General features: G+C 43.5%; 1 protein-coding gene across 3 annotated transcripts in view; it reads right to left on the bottom strand.

The window, feature by feature from the left end:
* C5H20orf27 (chromosome 5 C20orf27 homolog) overlaps positions 1 to 16,747 on the bottom strand; it is an 80,942-nt gene that overhangs the window by 36,144 nt on the left and 28,051 nt on the right. For all 3 annotated transcript variants that reach the window (XM_042469563.1, XM_042469564.1, XM_042469561.1), the window contains exon 2: positions 6,434 to 6,544. In XM_042469563.1, the coding sequence (XP_042325497.1) occupies positions 6,434 to 6,452 (19 nt within the window). In that variant the 5' untranslated portion in view covers positions 6,453 to 6,544. The remainder of the gene's footprint in view (positions 1 to 6,433; positions 6,545 to 16,747) is intronic.

The raw sequence follows: 16,747 nt of genomic DNA, 5'->3' as shown, positions 1-16,747 counted from the left end.
AGCCACAGCTTCAGCATAGAAGGGCATGCTGTTGTGCCAAGATAAACTGGCATCCCAGGTGTAAGAAAACCCGCTCAGAGAAACCTGCCATGTTCATGATGGGCAGCAACAGGAGGGTCAGATGGAAATCATTTTTCTGATATCCCCAAACACCACTGTTGCCAAGCTCTGCGAGAAAAAAAGATCCATCTCTCTGCATCTTCATAGCATCCCTATCAAAACAGTTTCGTCCCCAATTTCCTGCCCTCCATGTGTGTGTGACTACAATTCCCATCATTCCACAGCCCACTACAACTCCCAGTACCCCTGACCATTAGCAAAGGGTATCAAGGTCAATATCTGGAGCAACTCATCGGCAGGGATGGCTGGACATAGCTGGACTGAATTTTCCAACATCCCCCAGCTAGTGAGGAGGAATTTTAGGTCTCATTCCAACTACATTTTAAACTGGTTTGCAAATCGGTATGAAGTGGTTCAAAAGACCCTGGTTCGCACTTAAACCAAATGCTCAAGACCTTTTAACCCGTGTCTTTTTTACGCTGATTTTTTCGTGTCTTTTTTGATAAATCAGTTCCACACAAGTGTGAACCAGATGCGGATCGGAATCGATTTCAAGAATCAATGTCAAGAATCGAATTCATGAATCAATTCAGTGTGAGTGTGAACAGGATGTGGATCAGAATCGATTTACTATGATGTGAGAAGGGGTCACTGGGTGGGGAAGCTGAAATTATCCAACTGTGTCCGCCTATCCTTCATAAATGCAATTGCAGTGATGGAACTTGCATGACTTCCAAATCTTGCACATATTCAAACCCCATAGACTTGAATGGGGCACACGCATGTGGGGTGTGCACCGTGGGCACATGCCCCATTAAGGTTAATGGTGGTCGCCCCTCTGCGGATTTCCAAGTCCACAGATTTCAAGTCCACAGACTTGGAGGGAAAAGGCAGAAAATAAATTAAATAAATAAACTGTCCATCTCCCAAGGTCTGCCCTACAAACTAGACTCGCTTTTCTCTATCAGAAGAAGCAACCACAGATTCCCATGGGGTGCTCATGTGAAAAGCATAGCTTAATGAACTTATGCAAAAAGCATAGATTGTGAGTTTCACAGTCCTGTCTCTCCCTTTAGTATAACATGGTCATGCTCAAAAACAAAGAGATCACAATGCATGCAACTGGACCAGGGTGCGACGTGACCTTTCAAGCTCCATTACCCTTCCTGATGCCCAGGTTAACAGAGAGGAATAAACCCACATTGAGTGCAACGTGCATTTGGAGTGAGGCCTTCCAAAACATGGAGTGATGCTTTCACAGTTTGATGTTAAACAGAAGAAGGAGTTATGAAATCCATGCAATCTCAACCCCTGGCCTATAGTTACCCTCTGCCTGTATCAGCTCTTTTGTTTTTGCATAATTCTGGGCCCTTTCACACTACGTAACTATAGTGCGATGATTCCACTTTAATCAGTCTGGTTCCATTTGGTGGAATCCTTGGGATCTGCCAGAGAACTCTGGTGTCACCCCAAACTCCAAATCTCAGGATTCCAGAAAATGGAACCAGGGCACTTATAGTGGAATCATACTGCTGTAAATTGACAGCTATAAAGGGAAGTGATATACAGTGCGCCCACGCCATACGCGGCTTTCAGTTTATGCTGAAGCTGTGCTATAATAAAAAGAATGGTGTGTGCGCCGCACTGTGCTGCATACACAAGCCCCATTGTTATAATAATAATAATAATAATAATAATAATAATAATAATAATAATAAATTTTATTTATATACCGCCTTTCCAACAGATCAAAGCGGTTTACAAAAATGCATAAACAATTACATTTTCAATGGGTCTCGGGCATACGCGTCTTTTGCCTTATACGAGGGGGTCTAGAACAGATCCCCCATGTAAAGAAAGGGCCCACAGTAGCTTTAACTATGGAAGGGTCCCCAATCTAAATCAGACCATGTTGGGGCAGAAAGTTCTTACAGATATGGTCCAGTAGATCACAAAATCATAGAATTGGAAGGGATTCCAAAAGTCTTACTTAGACGTAGATTCACAGATCTGAAAGAGAACCCAAGGGCCATTAGTCCAATCCCTGCCGGTGAAGAAATTCACATCTTAAGCATCTCTCTATCTTCAGCCTTTCCAAAATACCTCTTATCCAGCCACAGACTCATAGATCTGGAAGGGAATTAAAGTTTCCTATGCTCCATCCAGCAAACATCCCAGGAACCAGGATGTTAGATTATAAGAGGGTGATAGAGTTAGATTATAGAGGGTGATAGAGTCTTCCTTGGAGGTCTTTAAACAGAGGCTGGATGGCCATCTGTCAGGGATGCTTTGATTTGGATTTCCTGCATGGCAGGGGGTTGGACTGGATGGCCCTAGTGGTCTCTTCCAACTCTATGATTCTATGATTCTATAAGAGCTGCTGAGGAGTTAATACAGTCCAGGTCAGTCATAAGGGACCCAGCAGGATGAAGGGAGAAGCAATAGATGGGTGGTCATTCAGTCGTCCAGATAAACAATGGCAACAAGCAGCCAAGGAATGGGTGGGATATTTATAGGCAGCAGTTACAAGACCCCAGGTGCCTAATTAGGTCAGCGCCTCCTACTTAATAACCTTTGAGAACGGAGCAATTTTTCTTTGTCCTGTCATTGCTGGATGAATAATGGCAATTGACCTTTAATATCTGCAGCCTCCTGCTGGAGAACAAGCCCCCCAAAACCTCTGGCTGCTCAGACTCAGATAGAGCCTTGTTATTGGACATGGCAACCAGCATCTTCCTCTGAATCATAGGACTCTGGAGGGTGAGTCATGACACTTTGGAGTCCAATTTAGTCAACTAGATTGATGACTAAAGGGCCATCCTCTCCCATTCCTGACAATGATGAAATTCACAGTTTAGGCAGCCTGGACATAGAATCGTAGAGTTGGAAGAGACCACAAGGGCCATCCAGTCCAACCCCTTTCTGCCATGCAGGAACTCTCAATCAAAGCATCCCCGACAGATGGCCATCCAGCCTCTGTTGAAAGACCCCCAAAGAAGGAGACTCCACTACACTCCGAGGGAGAAATGTGTTCCACTCTTGAACAGCCCCTACTCTCAGCAAGTTCCTCCTAATACTGAGGTGGACTCTCTTTTCCTGGAGCTTGCATCCATTCCTCTGGGTCCTAGTCTCTGGAGCAGCAGAAAACAAGCTTGCAGCCATCCATCCAGCCATCCTTCACTTTATTTTTATCCTACCTTTTTCCCCTCAGACTGGGCCCAAGGTGGCTTACAAAAGACAGAAAATGACAATAAAAGCATGTGCGGTCAAAATGTACAAACTAATAACAAAATTAAAACCACTGACAGCAGTACTGTAAACCACTGTCTCCCAAACTTTGGTTCAATGTCCAGAAGCTCTGGCCAGTCTGGAATTCTGGAAGCGGAAGTCCAAAATACCTAGAGGACCAAAGATTGGGAACTGAAGCGCAAAGCGTTCTTTTCAAGGTTCTCTTACCACACATCTACCAGGGTCATATTAACTATATTTAATGTAATTTCATATTATATTTTATTGTATATATTTTATACAGTATATTTTATATAGAGATATTTTAACTGTTCGAATTTTATAATGACTGTAAAGGTTTTTATCTCTGAGCTGCCTTGGGTCCCTCCGGGAGAAAGGCGGGATATAAATGAAATAAATAAATTAAATAAAAATCTGGTTTCTATGGCTAGCCTTTTAAACCACTGTAAAGAGACAAGTCTGCACATTTTATATATTTGACTTGTCCTTCCTTAACTGGAAACTTGTATTTTTTATTTTTGCGTGCCTTAAGCAACCTCAGCCAGGCAAAGCTGCCCCAGTTCTGAAACCTGTCAAGCCTATTTCATCCCCAAACTAATTGAGAAAGCAAAAAAAAGCATGCCCAGCCCAGCATTACGTGAAACGGAAACACGGAAAGTTCAGGGCAACGGGTCACTGTGCAGCTGACGGACAAAGAGGGTGGCACAAGGTGGGCGGAATTTGAACACAAACAAAGCAAAAGACTCATCGCAAGCTCAGACAAGAAGGGAGCGTTGACTAGTGGAAAGAGAGCCACCCAGCTGCTTGGTAGCCACTTCCGTGCCCGAGGCAAGATGGGTTTTTCCCCTGCCAATTTCAGTAGTGCCAGGTCTAGCTTCCAGCTTGGGGGGTGTTTGGACTGCAACCCCCAAATCCCTTTGGTAGCACATCTGTCTAAGTACAGTGGGCTCTTGATATGCACTGGAGTTTGGTTCCAGGACCCTTCATGAATACCAGAATCCGTGGATGTTCAAATCCCATTAAATACAATGGATAGTAAAATGGTGTCTCTTATATAAAATGGCAAAATCAAGGTTTGCTTTTTGTAATTGATATACATTCATTCCTCTACATTTGCAGCTTTGATATGTGTGGATCTGATTATTCACAGATTTGATTAATATGTTCTCTCTAGGAATATCTCGGTCCTCCAGTGCAACTCTATGGTCAACTTTAACTAAAAGTTGCACTGAAAGACCTAGGGATTCCTAGAGAGAATACTCTACTAGGCCTTTGTAGCTCCTCCAGTGCAACTCTATGATCAGTGTCTGTCGGATGTTGACCACAGAGTTGTGCGGAAAGACCCAGATTCCTAGAGAGGTGTCCTCTCATGTAAAAACATGGTGTTTTTGTTATTTGCGGTTTCTCCATATTTACGGGGGTCTTGTGCCCCTAACCCTAGTGAATAGGGAGGGATAGGTGTATTTTAAAAATATTTTCAAGCCATGGATGCTTAATCCTTGGATAAAATGTCTGTGGATATGGAGTGTCAAGTTGCCTGTCAACTTATGGTTACCCCATGAATTCTGTAAGGTTTTCTTAGGCAATGAATCCTTAGAGGTGGCTTTGCCAGTTCCTTCCTCTGAAATATAGCCTGTAGCACTTGCTGTTCAAGGGCGGTGTCCCTTCCAAGTACTAACCAGAGCTGACCCTGCTTATCTTGCAAGATTTGAAAGGAGTTGGTAAATTTAGGGTATTATAGACCCTGTTCTCAACATACCCCTTGTATTTTGAAGAAAAGGAAACATAACCACTGACCATTGTGCGTCTGTATGTGCCTTCAAGTTGCCTATTGACTTATGGAGACCCATTGAATGTCATAGGACAAGGAATACTCAGAGGTGGTTTTGACAGTTCCTTCCTCTGAAATAGAGCCCACAGCACCCATCATTTGTTGATGGTCTCCTGTCCAAGTACTGACCAGGGCTGACCGTCCTTAGCTTTCAAAATCAGTTGGGATCTGGTGCCTTTCAGGTATTTAGGGTAGCTGAGCATTGGCTCTGAGCAATTCCCTGTTCATCCGTGGAAACCCATTAGGTGACCTTGGGCAAGTCATACACTCTCAGCCTCAGAAAGCCCCATTATGGCCTTAGGGTCGGCAAAAGTTGGAAATGACTTGAAGACACACAACAACATGAACAAACAGGTGGTCCTTTTCACAACGCAGTCCACAAACCCCAATTTTAAAAAAAGGATCACTGTCAACAGAGAATGCTCTGAGAATAAAGCAAAATCAGTGAGTCCTCTGTAAGAGGCATACACCCAATATTTATAAACATAAAAGCATATATGAGAAGATAAGCATATTTTCAATATACTGTCACCCCTCCATATCCACAAATTCAACCAACCATGACTTGAAAATATTTTAAAAATATATAAGTTCCAAAAAGCAAACCTTGATTTTGCAATTTTATATAAGGGATCCCTCCATTTAACTATGCCATGATATCTAATAGGACTTGAACATCCATGGATTCTGGTATCCACAGGGGGTCCTGAACCAAACCCCAGCAGATACCAAGGGCCAAGTGTATCTACGTATTTCTACTGTTGTTTTGGCACAGGTTGAGTATACCTTATCTTGCATTCCAAAATCTGAAATACTCCAAAATCCAAAACTGTCCACATGGGTGGCTGAGATAGTGACACTTTTGCTTTCTCAAGGTTCAGCGTATACACATTTTGTTTTATGCACAAAATCATTTGAGTTCTGAACTGCAGCCTCCAAACAAGTCTTTGGTGATCCAGACTACTTCTGCCATGCAGAAATAATTTTTCATTCATGAAGCTTCATTTTACTTTAATTGTCATGGCTAAATGCTATGGAATCCTGAGATTTGTAGCACCAGAGCGTTCTGACAGAGAAGGCTAAATATCCCACAAATCTACAAATCCCACAATTCCACAGCATTGAGCCATGGCAGCTAAAGCACTATCAAACTGGATTATTTCTGAAGTGCGGATGCAGCCCCAGAAAGCTGAATAACCCAAAGGTCAGAAGCGGGATGCTCAAGGAATGCTCAAGGGATGCTTGGGTCACCAGGATGATAGAGGTGCCAGCCCCGGTTAGCGCTGCACTTACCCTTGTTTGCTGCAGCCATTCGGTATGCTGAGAATCCCTCGGTTACCGTGTTGAACTTCTGCCTGGATCAGCAAATGGCCATTCTCTGCAATTGGAAATACAGCAGGCTTCCTGGACAGCAAGAAAATAAGCCACAAAGTCAATTCAGCAGCTCTCAAGAACAAACCACTGAGTGACAGAGAAGATCACCAGGACAAACAGGTTAAGAAAACACCCTGGTCTAGTCTGTTCTGGATCTTAAGGGCTGACATGTCCAAACCAACACCAACCATTTATTTTTAGCATCCCCCCAGCTTTGTTACGTGTGTTTTCAAGGAGGAGAACAGTTCCTGTCTTGCACAAACCAGACCATTGAAGAGATAAGCAGAAGCAGATGCTGCATACTTTTCCCCCTCTCCTGGAAACTGCATGGCATCTGACCCCAAGGAAGATGGATTTTAAGAGTATCTTTCACCAAATACAGGTACACCTTACTTAACAAAACAGAAGTGTCCCTGCAGAAAAGCTGGTACAAGAAATAACATGAAAAGGTATTTCCACTTTTCTTATGATTTCAATCTCTGTAGCAAAATCATAGATGCACAGAGTTCTAGAATTGGAAGAGATCCTCAAGGGCCATCCAGTGAAGCCCCATTCTGCCATGCAGGAAGACCCCTTCCAAGCCCTCCCTGGGACAGATGGACACCCAGACTTTGTTTAAAAACTTCCAAAGAAGGAAACTCAACCACACTTTGAGGAAGTGTCTTCCATTGTCAAACAGCTCTTACCCATCAGGAAGTTCTCCTGATGTTTGGGTGGAATCTCTTTTCCTCTAGTTTGAATCCATTGCTCCATGTCTTGGTCTCTGGAGCAGCAGAAAACAAGCTTGCTTCTCCTCAATATGACACCACTTTAAATATTTAAACAGGGCTATCATGTCCCCTCTTAACCTTCTCTTTCCAGGCTAAACATGTCCATCTTGCTAAATCATTCCTCATAGGATTTGGTGGTTTCTGGTCCTCTCCCCATTTTGACTGCCCTCCTCTGGACATGCTCCAGTTTGTCCATATCCTTCTTGAATTGTAAGATATAGCCGTGTTAGTCTATAGAATCAGTATATAGAAAGAGCTTGTCACACTTTGAGACTAACTTAAAAAAAGGAGTTGGCAGAATGAGCTTTCCTAGACTTAAGTCTACTTCCTCAGATGAATTTGATCTGCACCATCTGAAGAAGTAGACTTAAGTCTAGGAAAGCTCATGCTGCCAACTTCTTTCTTTCCGTTAGTCTCAAAGGTGCAACAAGATCTCTCTACGTACTTCTTGAATTGTGATGACCAGAACTGGACACAGGATTCCAGATGATGTCTGACCAAAGCACTGAGGTCAAGATCTTCTTCAGCACCTGCAATTGCACTAATCTGCACTCCTGCACAAGCAATTGTGCAACAGGAAAACTAAGCTAGCAATTCTCAATTGAGGCCCTTTATCTCTTGCAAATGCGCGACAGGAGGCAGCGCCGATTTTGATCTTTGGGTTTTGATCTTGCCAACACATCCTTTGTAATAACTCTGAATTTACAATGATAATATTGGGGGTAGAAAAGACAGCTATACCTGAATAATAGAGCAAGATAAGATCAAACCTTTGAATCATACTACTTTCAGCCTACACTTAGAACCAGGTTCTGAATGAATATTTATGTTCAATGTATACAGCCTGTTAAATATATTGTAAGCTAGTAGTAATGGCTTACAATTATTTTCCTCTTTCTTCTAAGAGATGCATTAAACCTGGTGAAACAAGACCCTCCTTAGAACTGGGTCCTGAACGAATATTATGTTCAAAGTATGCAGCCTGTTAAATATATTTTAAAGTGATGCCAATGGCAAAGCTTTTATTTTCCTTCTTCTTCTGAAGCTGCATTAAACCTAGTGAAACAAAACCTTCCTTAGAACTGATTCCTGGATGAACATTATGTTTAATGTATGCAGCCTGTTAAATATATTGTAAGCTGGTGGCAATGGCAAACCTTTTATTTCCCTACTTCTTCTAGAGCTGCATTAAACCTTATTATTATTATTATTAACCTTTATTTATAAAGCGCTGTAAGTTTACACAGCGCTGTACATCAATTTTTTTAGTCAGACGGTTCCCTGCCCTCAGGCTTACAATCTAAAAGACACGACACAAAAGGAGAAGGGAGTGGTGGTGGGGAATAGGATCAGGTCCAGCAGTTCTTCTCCACCTCCAAGGCCTGGACCAAGGCAGATTGACTGGAGGAAGGGCTTGGCTTCTTGATGGATGGTTAGAAGGAGGCTTCCTGGGTCAGAGAGGGGCTCACCTCTGGGAATGCTTCTCTAAACAATATAGTCTTTAATTCAGTTTTGAAACTGGGCAGAGAAGTGATTAGGTGTGCATGTGGGGGAAGAAGGTTCCAGGAGTAAGGGGCAGCAAGCGAGAAGGGACGAATTCGGGAGGGGGCAGTGGTAGTCCTACATTGTGACAGGAGACCCTGACTACCAGAGCGGAGGGTGCGAGTAGGAATGTAAGGAGAAAGAAGGTCAGATAAGTAAGGAGGGGCCAACCCATGGAGGGCTTTGAAAGTCAGTAACAAAAGCTTGTACCGGATGCGAAAGGGGAAGGGGAGCCAATGAAGGGAGGATAAAAGAGGAGAAACATGGTCAAAGCGGCGAGCGGATGTGACAATACGGGCAGCTGAATACTGGACAGATATTAAAGGATGGAGGTGTGAAAGAGGAAGCCCTGTTAGAAGGAGGTTACAATAATCTAGTCGCGAAACCACTAGGGCATGGACTAGAGTCTTGGCAGTAGAGATTGAGAGGAATGGACGGATCTTGGCAATGTTGTGGAGAAAGAATCTACAGGCCTTGGCGGTGGCCTGGATCTGGGGAATAAATGACAGAGAAGAGTCAAAAATGAAGCCAAGACTGCGGGCTTGATGAACCGGTTGAATAGAAGTGTCGTCGACAGAAACAGAAAAGGAATAATGAAGGGTGGGTTTAGGTGGAAAGACGAGAAGCTCAGTCTTAGACATGTTGAGCTTCAAGCGCCGAAGCCGCATCCACTGAGAGATGGCAGTCAGACAAGAAGAAACTTGCTGTTCAAGCCCCGTCGAAAGGTCAGGGGTGGAGAGATACAGCTGAGTGTCGTCGGCATACAAATGATAGGAGAAACCAAAAGAACTGATGAGTTTACCTAGAGACAGTGTGTATAGAGAGAACAGAAGGGGACCCAAGACAGAGCCCTGGGGAACTCCAACAGATAGCGGAACAGAGGATGAAGTCTGACCACCCGTGACCACTGCAAAAGATCTATCTGACAAGTAAGATTTAAACCAGTCGAGAGCAGAGTCGGCGAACCCAAGGTCAGAAAGTAAATCGACCAGGAGACAGTGATCAACAGTGTCAAAGGCTGCAGACAAATCGAGAAGAATGAGAATAGAGTAGAGGCCGTTTGCCTTGGCCCGCAAGAGATCATTTGAGATCTTGGTGAGGGCTGTCTCTGTAGAGTGCCGTGGGCGGAAGCCAGATTGGAAGGGGTCTAGGATGGAGTTGGCTTCAAGAAACTTAATACAGCGAGAATAAACGACCCGTTCTAGGACCTTAGAAAGAAAAGGAAGAAGAGAAATTGGACGATAGCTAGACAAAGAAGAGGGGTCGAGAGAGGGTTTCTTCAGAATTGGGGAAACGAGAGCATGTTTGAAGTCAGAAGGGAAGGAACCCAAAGAGAGAGAGAGAGATTAAAGATATAGAGGAGCGAGGGCAGAAGAGAAGGGGCTATAGAGATTAGGAGACGGGAGGGAATAGGATCAAGAGAACAGGTAGTTGGTTTGGAAGAATTTAGCAGCTTAGAGAGTTCATCCAGAGAAACAGGGGGAAACACAGAGAGTTTATTAGTAGAAGGTACCAGGAGGTTAGTGGTAGGGGGCAAGTCGGGAGGAACTATTTCAGATCGAATAGTAGTGACTTTTGTGATGAAGTAGTTGGCGAAGTCAGTGGGGGAAAAAGATGAGAAGACAGGGGGAGAGGAAGGTTTGAGTAGTGTATTGAAGCAGGAGAACAAACGCTGCGGGCGCCTCTCATTAGCGCAGATCAGTGATTTAAAATAGTTCTGTTTTGCCATAGACAGAGCGCGTGAAAAAGATAAAAGGATGAATTTATAATGAATGAAATCGGCCGGTTCCCTAGACTTTTTCCAAAGACGTTCAGCCGCTTGAGAGCAGGACCGGAGGTACCTGATAGTGGTGAAACAAGACACTCCTTGCAAAGGAGAGCTTTTTCACAGCCACGAATTCACAGCTTGGACGGCAGCTTGAAACTTTCCAAAATGTCAAGCGGCTTCAAAAGCTTGAGGATGGAGGGAGGCAGAGTATTTGAGCTGCAACACAAGACCCTCTGACCCAAAACAAGGAGATTTAAAGGCAATTAGCAGGCTGGCCCCAGGTGACCTTGTCTTCACACAGACAGACACACTTTCTTCTCTCCGCTGTGCTCCAATTTCTCCTCTTACTTTTGCTTTAGGAGGGAAACTTCAGTTAACAAAGTCTCTGATGAAGAAGCTCCTTTTAACCAAAGGCGCATTCCCAATATGATTTAAAGCTAATCACTGATCGGTTTATATGACCGTCCTTCCCATTTGAAACCAGCTCTGACCGTACCTTGATATTTGCAGATTTGATTATTCATGGATTTGATTGATATGTTCTCTCTAGGAATAGCTAGGTCCTACAGTGCAACTCTGTGGTCAACTTTAACTAAAAGTTGAACTGAAATACGTAGAGATTCCTAGAGAGGACACTCTACTAGGCCTTTGTAGCTCCTCCATTGCAACTCTATGGTCAGTGCCTGTCGGACGTTGACCACAGAGTTGCCCTGGAGGACCTAGAGATTCCTAGAGAGAATACTCTACTAGGCCTTTGTAGCTCCTCCAGCGCAGTTCTATGGTCAGTGTCTTTTGGATGTTGGCCACAGAGATGCACTGAAGGACCTAGATATTCCTAAAGAGGTGTCAGGTCAAAACGTGTTTTGTTATTTGTGGCTTCTCCATATTCACAGGGGTCTTGCAAATAGGGAGGGACAAGTGTGTGTATATGGATGGATGGATGGATGGATGGATAGATAGATAGACAGACAGACAGATAGACAGACGATTCAATTCATTGGTTTTGCAACTACCTGCCTCACTATGAGCTGCCGTTGGATCACCCAGGTAATTACAAATACAGTGGACCCTTGTTATCCGCTGGGGTTTGGTTCCAGGAACCCTCATGAATAACAAATTCCGTGTATGCTCAAGTCCCATTAAATACAATGGCATAGCAGAATGGTATCCCTTATAATATATAAAAGGGAAAAAATCAAGGTTTGATACTTGAAATTTATACTTTTTTTTTTGAATATTTTCAAGCTGTGGATGTTTGAACCTGTGTATAAAAAATCTGTGTATAAGGAGGGCCAGCTGTATTGCAAATTCAATGAATCAAATCTTCTATCAATTTTATTTTTTAAAGAATTGATGGAACATTTGATTAATTGGTTTTGCAATCATGTGCAAAAAGAAAGCATGTGCCCATAGGTCACCCCACAGTTACAAAGGCAGCGCTGGGGAGGGGAATGGTGGATCTACCAAAAACTGAGAAGGGATATTAAACACCCCTCTGCCATTAGTCCCTCTCCTCCAGAATGATGCGATTCAGATCCGTCGTTCCCACTTGTTGAACACGTTTCGGAACTGATTCTTTTCAAAAGGACTGCTAGGAATCTAGTGCCTGGAAAACCAGGGGTTTTGCGTCACTTTATTGCAACAGAAGCCATTCAAAGTTGGATCGGAACTAGTTTTAAAATGGGAACAATGGTCATATAACCTGATCAGTGATTCACTTTAAATCTTAGTTGGAACGCACCACAAGCCTGCTTTTGTGCTTCTGTGTCCAAGCCTACTCTGCGATTGCCCTGCACAAAAGGAGGTTCAAGCAGGTAAGAAACCAGCCTCTCCATTCCCGAACCCACCGCAATTACAAGTGGAGCACTAAGTACACACCAAGTGTCTTAGCAACACCACAATCCCACACTTTGCCTCCTTCGTTCACATGCTGAGAAGTGCGGCAGCTCAGCGCTCACCTCCTCTGCCTCCCGCCACTAAATTGTAATCTCTGCACCAAACCTCTGCAGAAAAATTCACAGAAATATAGACTTCAGAAAACAGAGTGGGAAGGGGGGAAATGCTCATTATAGAATATTTTGCACACATACACTCCAAATCTTCCTCGAAAACAAGTATGGGGGGGTTTGAGCTGGCATCGCAATCTGCCATGTGTGGTATTTTTCAGGGCAGGGGAATGAGAGAATGCAAAGGGGGGGAATCGAGTTCATAATACCTGAACCCAGGAAAATCCAATTGAGGTTGAACAAGGAGAAAACTGGGGGGAAGTGGGGAATTTTGGGGGGCTATGGTGCACAATTAAACACTAGAACCTACTGCCACAAAATGCAGGGCTGGTGGCAGCCACCAGCTCAGAGAGCTGACAAAATTCACAGACAATCCCATCAGGGGCTACAATCACAGTGTTGAATGGGAGCTGTGAAAAATTTGGCTGGCAGCTCACTGATAAAATTAATACAATCATAGAGTTCAAAGAGAGTGCAAGGATCATTCAGTGCAATGTCATTCTGCCATGCAGGAACACACGGAATCAGAGAATCCTAGATCGGGAAGTGGCACCAAGGGTTACCCAGTCCAACCCCATTCTGCCATGCAGAAACACACGGAATCAGAGACTCCAAGGGTCATTCAGTCCAACCATATTCTGCCATGTACGAATACACAGAATCAGAGAATCCTAGAGTTGCAAAAGACCCCAAGGTAATCCAGTCCATCCCCCTTCTGCCATTCAGGAACTGACAGATGGCCATCCAGCCTCTGTTTAAAACCCTCCAAAGAAGGCGACTCCACCACTCTCCAAGGCAAAGTCTTCCACCGTCGAACAGCTCTTATCATCAGTAAGCTCTTCCTAATGTTGAGGTGGAGTCTCTTTTTCTGTAGCCTGCATCCATTGCTCTGGGTCTTATTCTCTGGAGAAGCAGAAAACAAGCTTGCTCCATCCTCAATATGACATCCCTTCAAATGCTTAAACAGGGCTATCATATCATCTCTTAACCGTCTGTGCTCCAGGCTGAACATACCCAGCTCCCTAAGTCTCTCTCTTTATAGGGCTTTATGGTTTCCATACCTTTCCTCGTATTGATCTCCCTTCTCTGGACACTCTCCAACTTATCAATTGTGGTGCCCAGAACTGGACACAGTCTTTATTTCAGGTGAGGCTTGACTAAAGCAGAATAGAGTGGCACTGTTACTTCCCTCGATATAACTATATTTCTATTGATGAAGCATAGAATCACATCAGCCTTTTTAGCTGCCGCTTGTTCAACTTGTGATCTACATAGACTCCCAGATCCCTTTCACACATATGTCTCCTTAAACCAGGTGTCCCCCATCCTTTATCTATGCATTTCATATTTTTCTCCCTAAGTGCAGTGCCTTTTGTTTTCCCTGTTGAAATTCATTTTTGTTAGTTCTGGTCCAGCTTTCTAGTGAAAGCTAGGGGGGAAAACCCTATAATCATTCCATCATCTTACTAGAAGATTCCTTCAAGTAGAGATGCTGGATATCCAATTTGTGTCCTTTTGCCAAAAATCTCTGGTCCCATATCCATCTCTAAAGGGAATTCTGGTCTGAGTGAAATAACGCTATTCTGGATATTACTTGTATCCCTACCATAACGGAGCTTCACACAATCCTGCAAACTGCAAAAGGGCTTTGTTCTTATAGGATTTTATTTTAATAGCCTGCCTTCTTCCCAGGGCAAGACCCACAGTCACTCAAGGGCAGAACCAGGACAAGCGGAGAGGCCATACGAGGCCACAGAGTAGAGAACCCAAAGCCCAGGGGTCAGGGCAAATGCTGGGTTTTGTTGTCGTCATTGCTGTTGTTGAATTAAAAAGACCAAAAAACAGCTTGGTCACTCTGTGCAAAACTAAACTGGAATACAAATGCCTCTGCAAGCATTTCCAAAGAATGATGCAGGAAGAACTCTTGCTTCTGATTGGGAAAGAGGCAAGGAGGGGGAAAGGATGAACACAGAAAGAAAGGATTGTGTTTACCAAGGTTTCTTATGGGATTAGCGAGGGAAGGAAGGGATTAAGGAGGAGGAAAAGAGTGGAAAAAAAACAGACCGGAGAATAACACTGCAATCCTTCGTCCACGTACCTGGGTTTATATTCCTCTCCAATGAACGCAATGACTCTAGAGACATGTTGTTGCTGTTGTTGTTGCGTGTCTTCAAGTCATTTCTGACTTATGGGGTTTTCTTGGCATGTTTCTTCAGAGAGGTTTTGCCATTGCCATCATTTTAGACTGGGAGAGAGTGACCTGGACAAGGTCTCCATTGGTTTTCTGTGGCCAAGCAGGGATTCGAAGCCAGGTCTTCGGAGCCATAGTCCAATCAATGCTCAAACCTCTACATCAAAATACTCCTCAGTAGATTGGAAGTATAGGGCCAGCATGGTGTAGTGAGTGGAGTGCAGGACTGGGACAATGGGTTTGAATCCTTGCTCAGCCAGGGAAACCAACTGGGTGAGTTTGTGCAAGTCACACTCTCTCAGCCTCAGAGGAAGGCCATGGCAAATCTCCTTGGAATAAACCTGTCCAGGAAACCAGGATAGAATCAATATAAATATTTATAGATTTAAGTACTCTGTGTGTGTGTGTGTGTGTGTGTGTGTGTGTGTGTGTGTGTAGTGCTGAACTTTAAGAAGTGAATTAGAAGTACAGTGTACAAAATGTATAGAAGTAGAGAAAGTAACTTAAGCATAGCTTAATAATACCACTTAATAAGTGGTAACATTTAAATATATTTCCTTTTCCACATTTTTATGTTTATGTCTATGACTATTTTTTTCTGTGTTTTGTTTGTGTGATATGTAATTATTTTATGTCAATAAAATTTTGTTTTTTAAAAAGAAATTTAAAAACAACAAAACGATAGGGGAAGCGCCCCATTTTACTTGCTAGTAATGGTCACTGTTGGAATTCAGTGGCCATAGGGGCCATGAGTCTTGGCATGAACACTTGACCTTCCATCCAGCGTTGGATGATGGCAGCCAAGACCAGAGCTTCCCATTGGGCTGAATAGGGATAAAACCTGGAGCTGATTCCAGGCTTCCGCTGATGTCTCATGGAGGGCAAAGCCACCAATCCTATGGAAGAGCCAGGACAACCAAGCAGCAGCTGTTGTTTGCTCTTATGTGCTGCCAAGGCGGCTTCAACTTGTGGCAACCTCATGAACAAGAGACCGCCAAGAGACCCTGCACCCAACCATCTTACTGAATGAATTCATTTTTTATTAAAAATCTGATATATATATATATATATATATATATATATATATATTATTTTACATTGATTGGAGAGCGGGTTCAAATCTCACCTCTTCCAAGAACCCACTTGCTAAATTGAGTCAAGCCCCACTCTCTGTACCTCAGCTTCCCCCTGCGATGATGTTAGTGTCATGTGCCATCAACTGATGGGAGACCCTACAAATGAGAAACCTCCAAGAGACCCTGTTATTAATAGATCTGCTCAGGTCTTGCAGACGCAGGGCAGCTTCTTCAAAGGGCAGCTTCTTCAATGGAGTCTCTCTCTCTGTACTGAGCTTTTCTTCTTTTCCTGTTACCTTCCACTTCACCAAGAATTCTTGACAAGATAACTCCATGATAGGTTTTATTTGCCTTAGGGTGACCATAAGTAGGAAATGACTTTAAAGGCACAACACAACAACAATGAATTATCTTTTCCGACACATCGTGTTGTCTCAGGAGATGTCCAAAGTTTGGTCACTTGGGCATCCAGGCAGAGTCCAGCCTTGATTTGCCCTGGGACCCATTTACTGATCTTTCACAGACTTAGAGCACCTACTAAGGAAGATCAAGGAAGAAAGTGCAAAGGCAGACTTAATGTTGGACATAAAGAAAACCAAAATAATGACCACCGAGGACCTTCACAAGTTCAACCTGTCCTAGACAATGGAAGAAATAGAAATAGTCAAAGAGTTCCTATACCTTGGATCAAACGTTGACAGAAATGGGGACTGCAGCCAGGAAATCAGAAGAAGGTTAAGAATGAGAAGGACAGCTATGAAAGAACTAGAGAAGATCCTCACATGCAAGGATATACAAATGAGCACAAAAGCTGGACTCATACAAGCCATCATATTCCCTATTGCCATGAATGGATCTGAGACCTGGACAGTGAAGAAAG

The sequence above is a fragment of the Sceloporus undulatus genome, chromosome 5, assembly GCF_019175285.1.
Source record: "Sceloporus undulatus isolate JIND9_A2432 ecotype Alabama chromosome 5, SceUnd_v1.1, whole genome shotgun sequence".
Lineage (NCBI taxonomy): Eukaryota > Metazoa > Chordata > Lepidosauria > Squamata > Phrynosomatidae > Sceloporus > Sceloporus undulatus.
The sequence above is the reverse complement of the archived record's forward strand: the minus strand, read 5'-3'. Positions and strand labels throughout refer to the sequence as shown.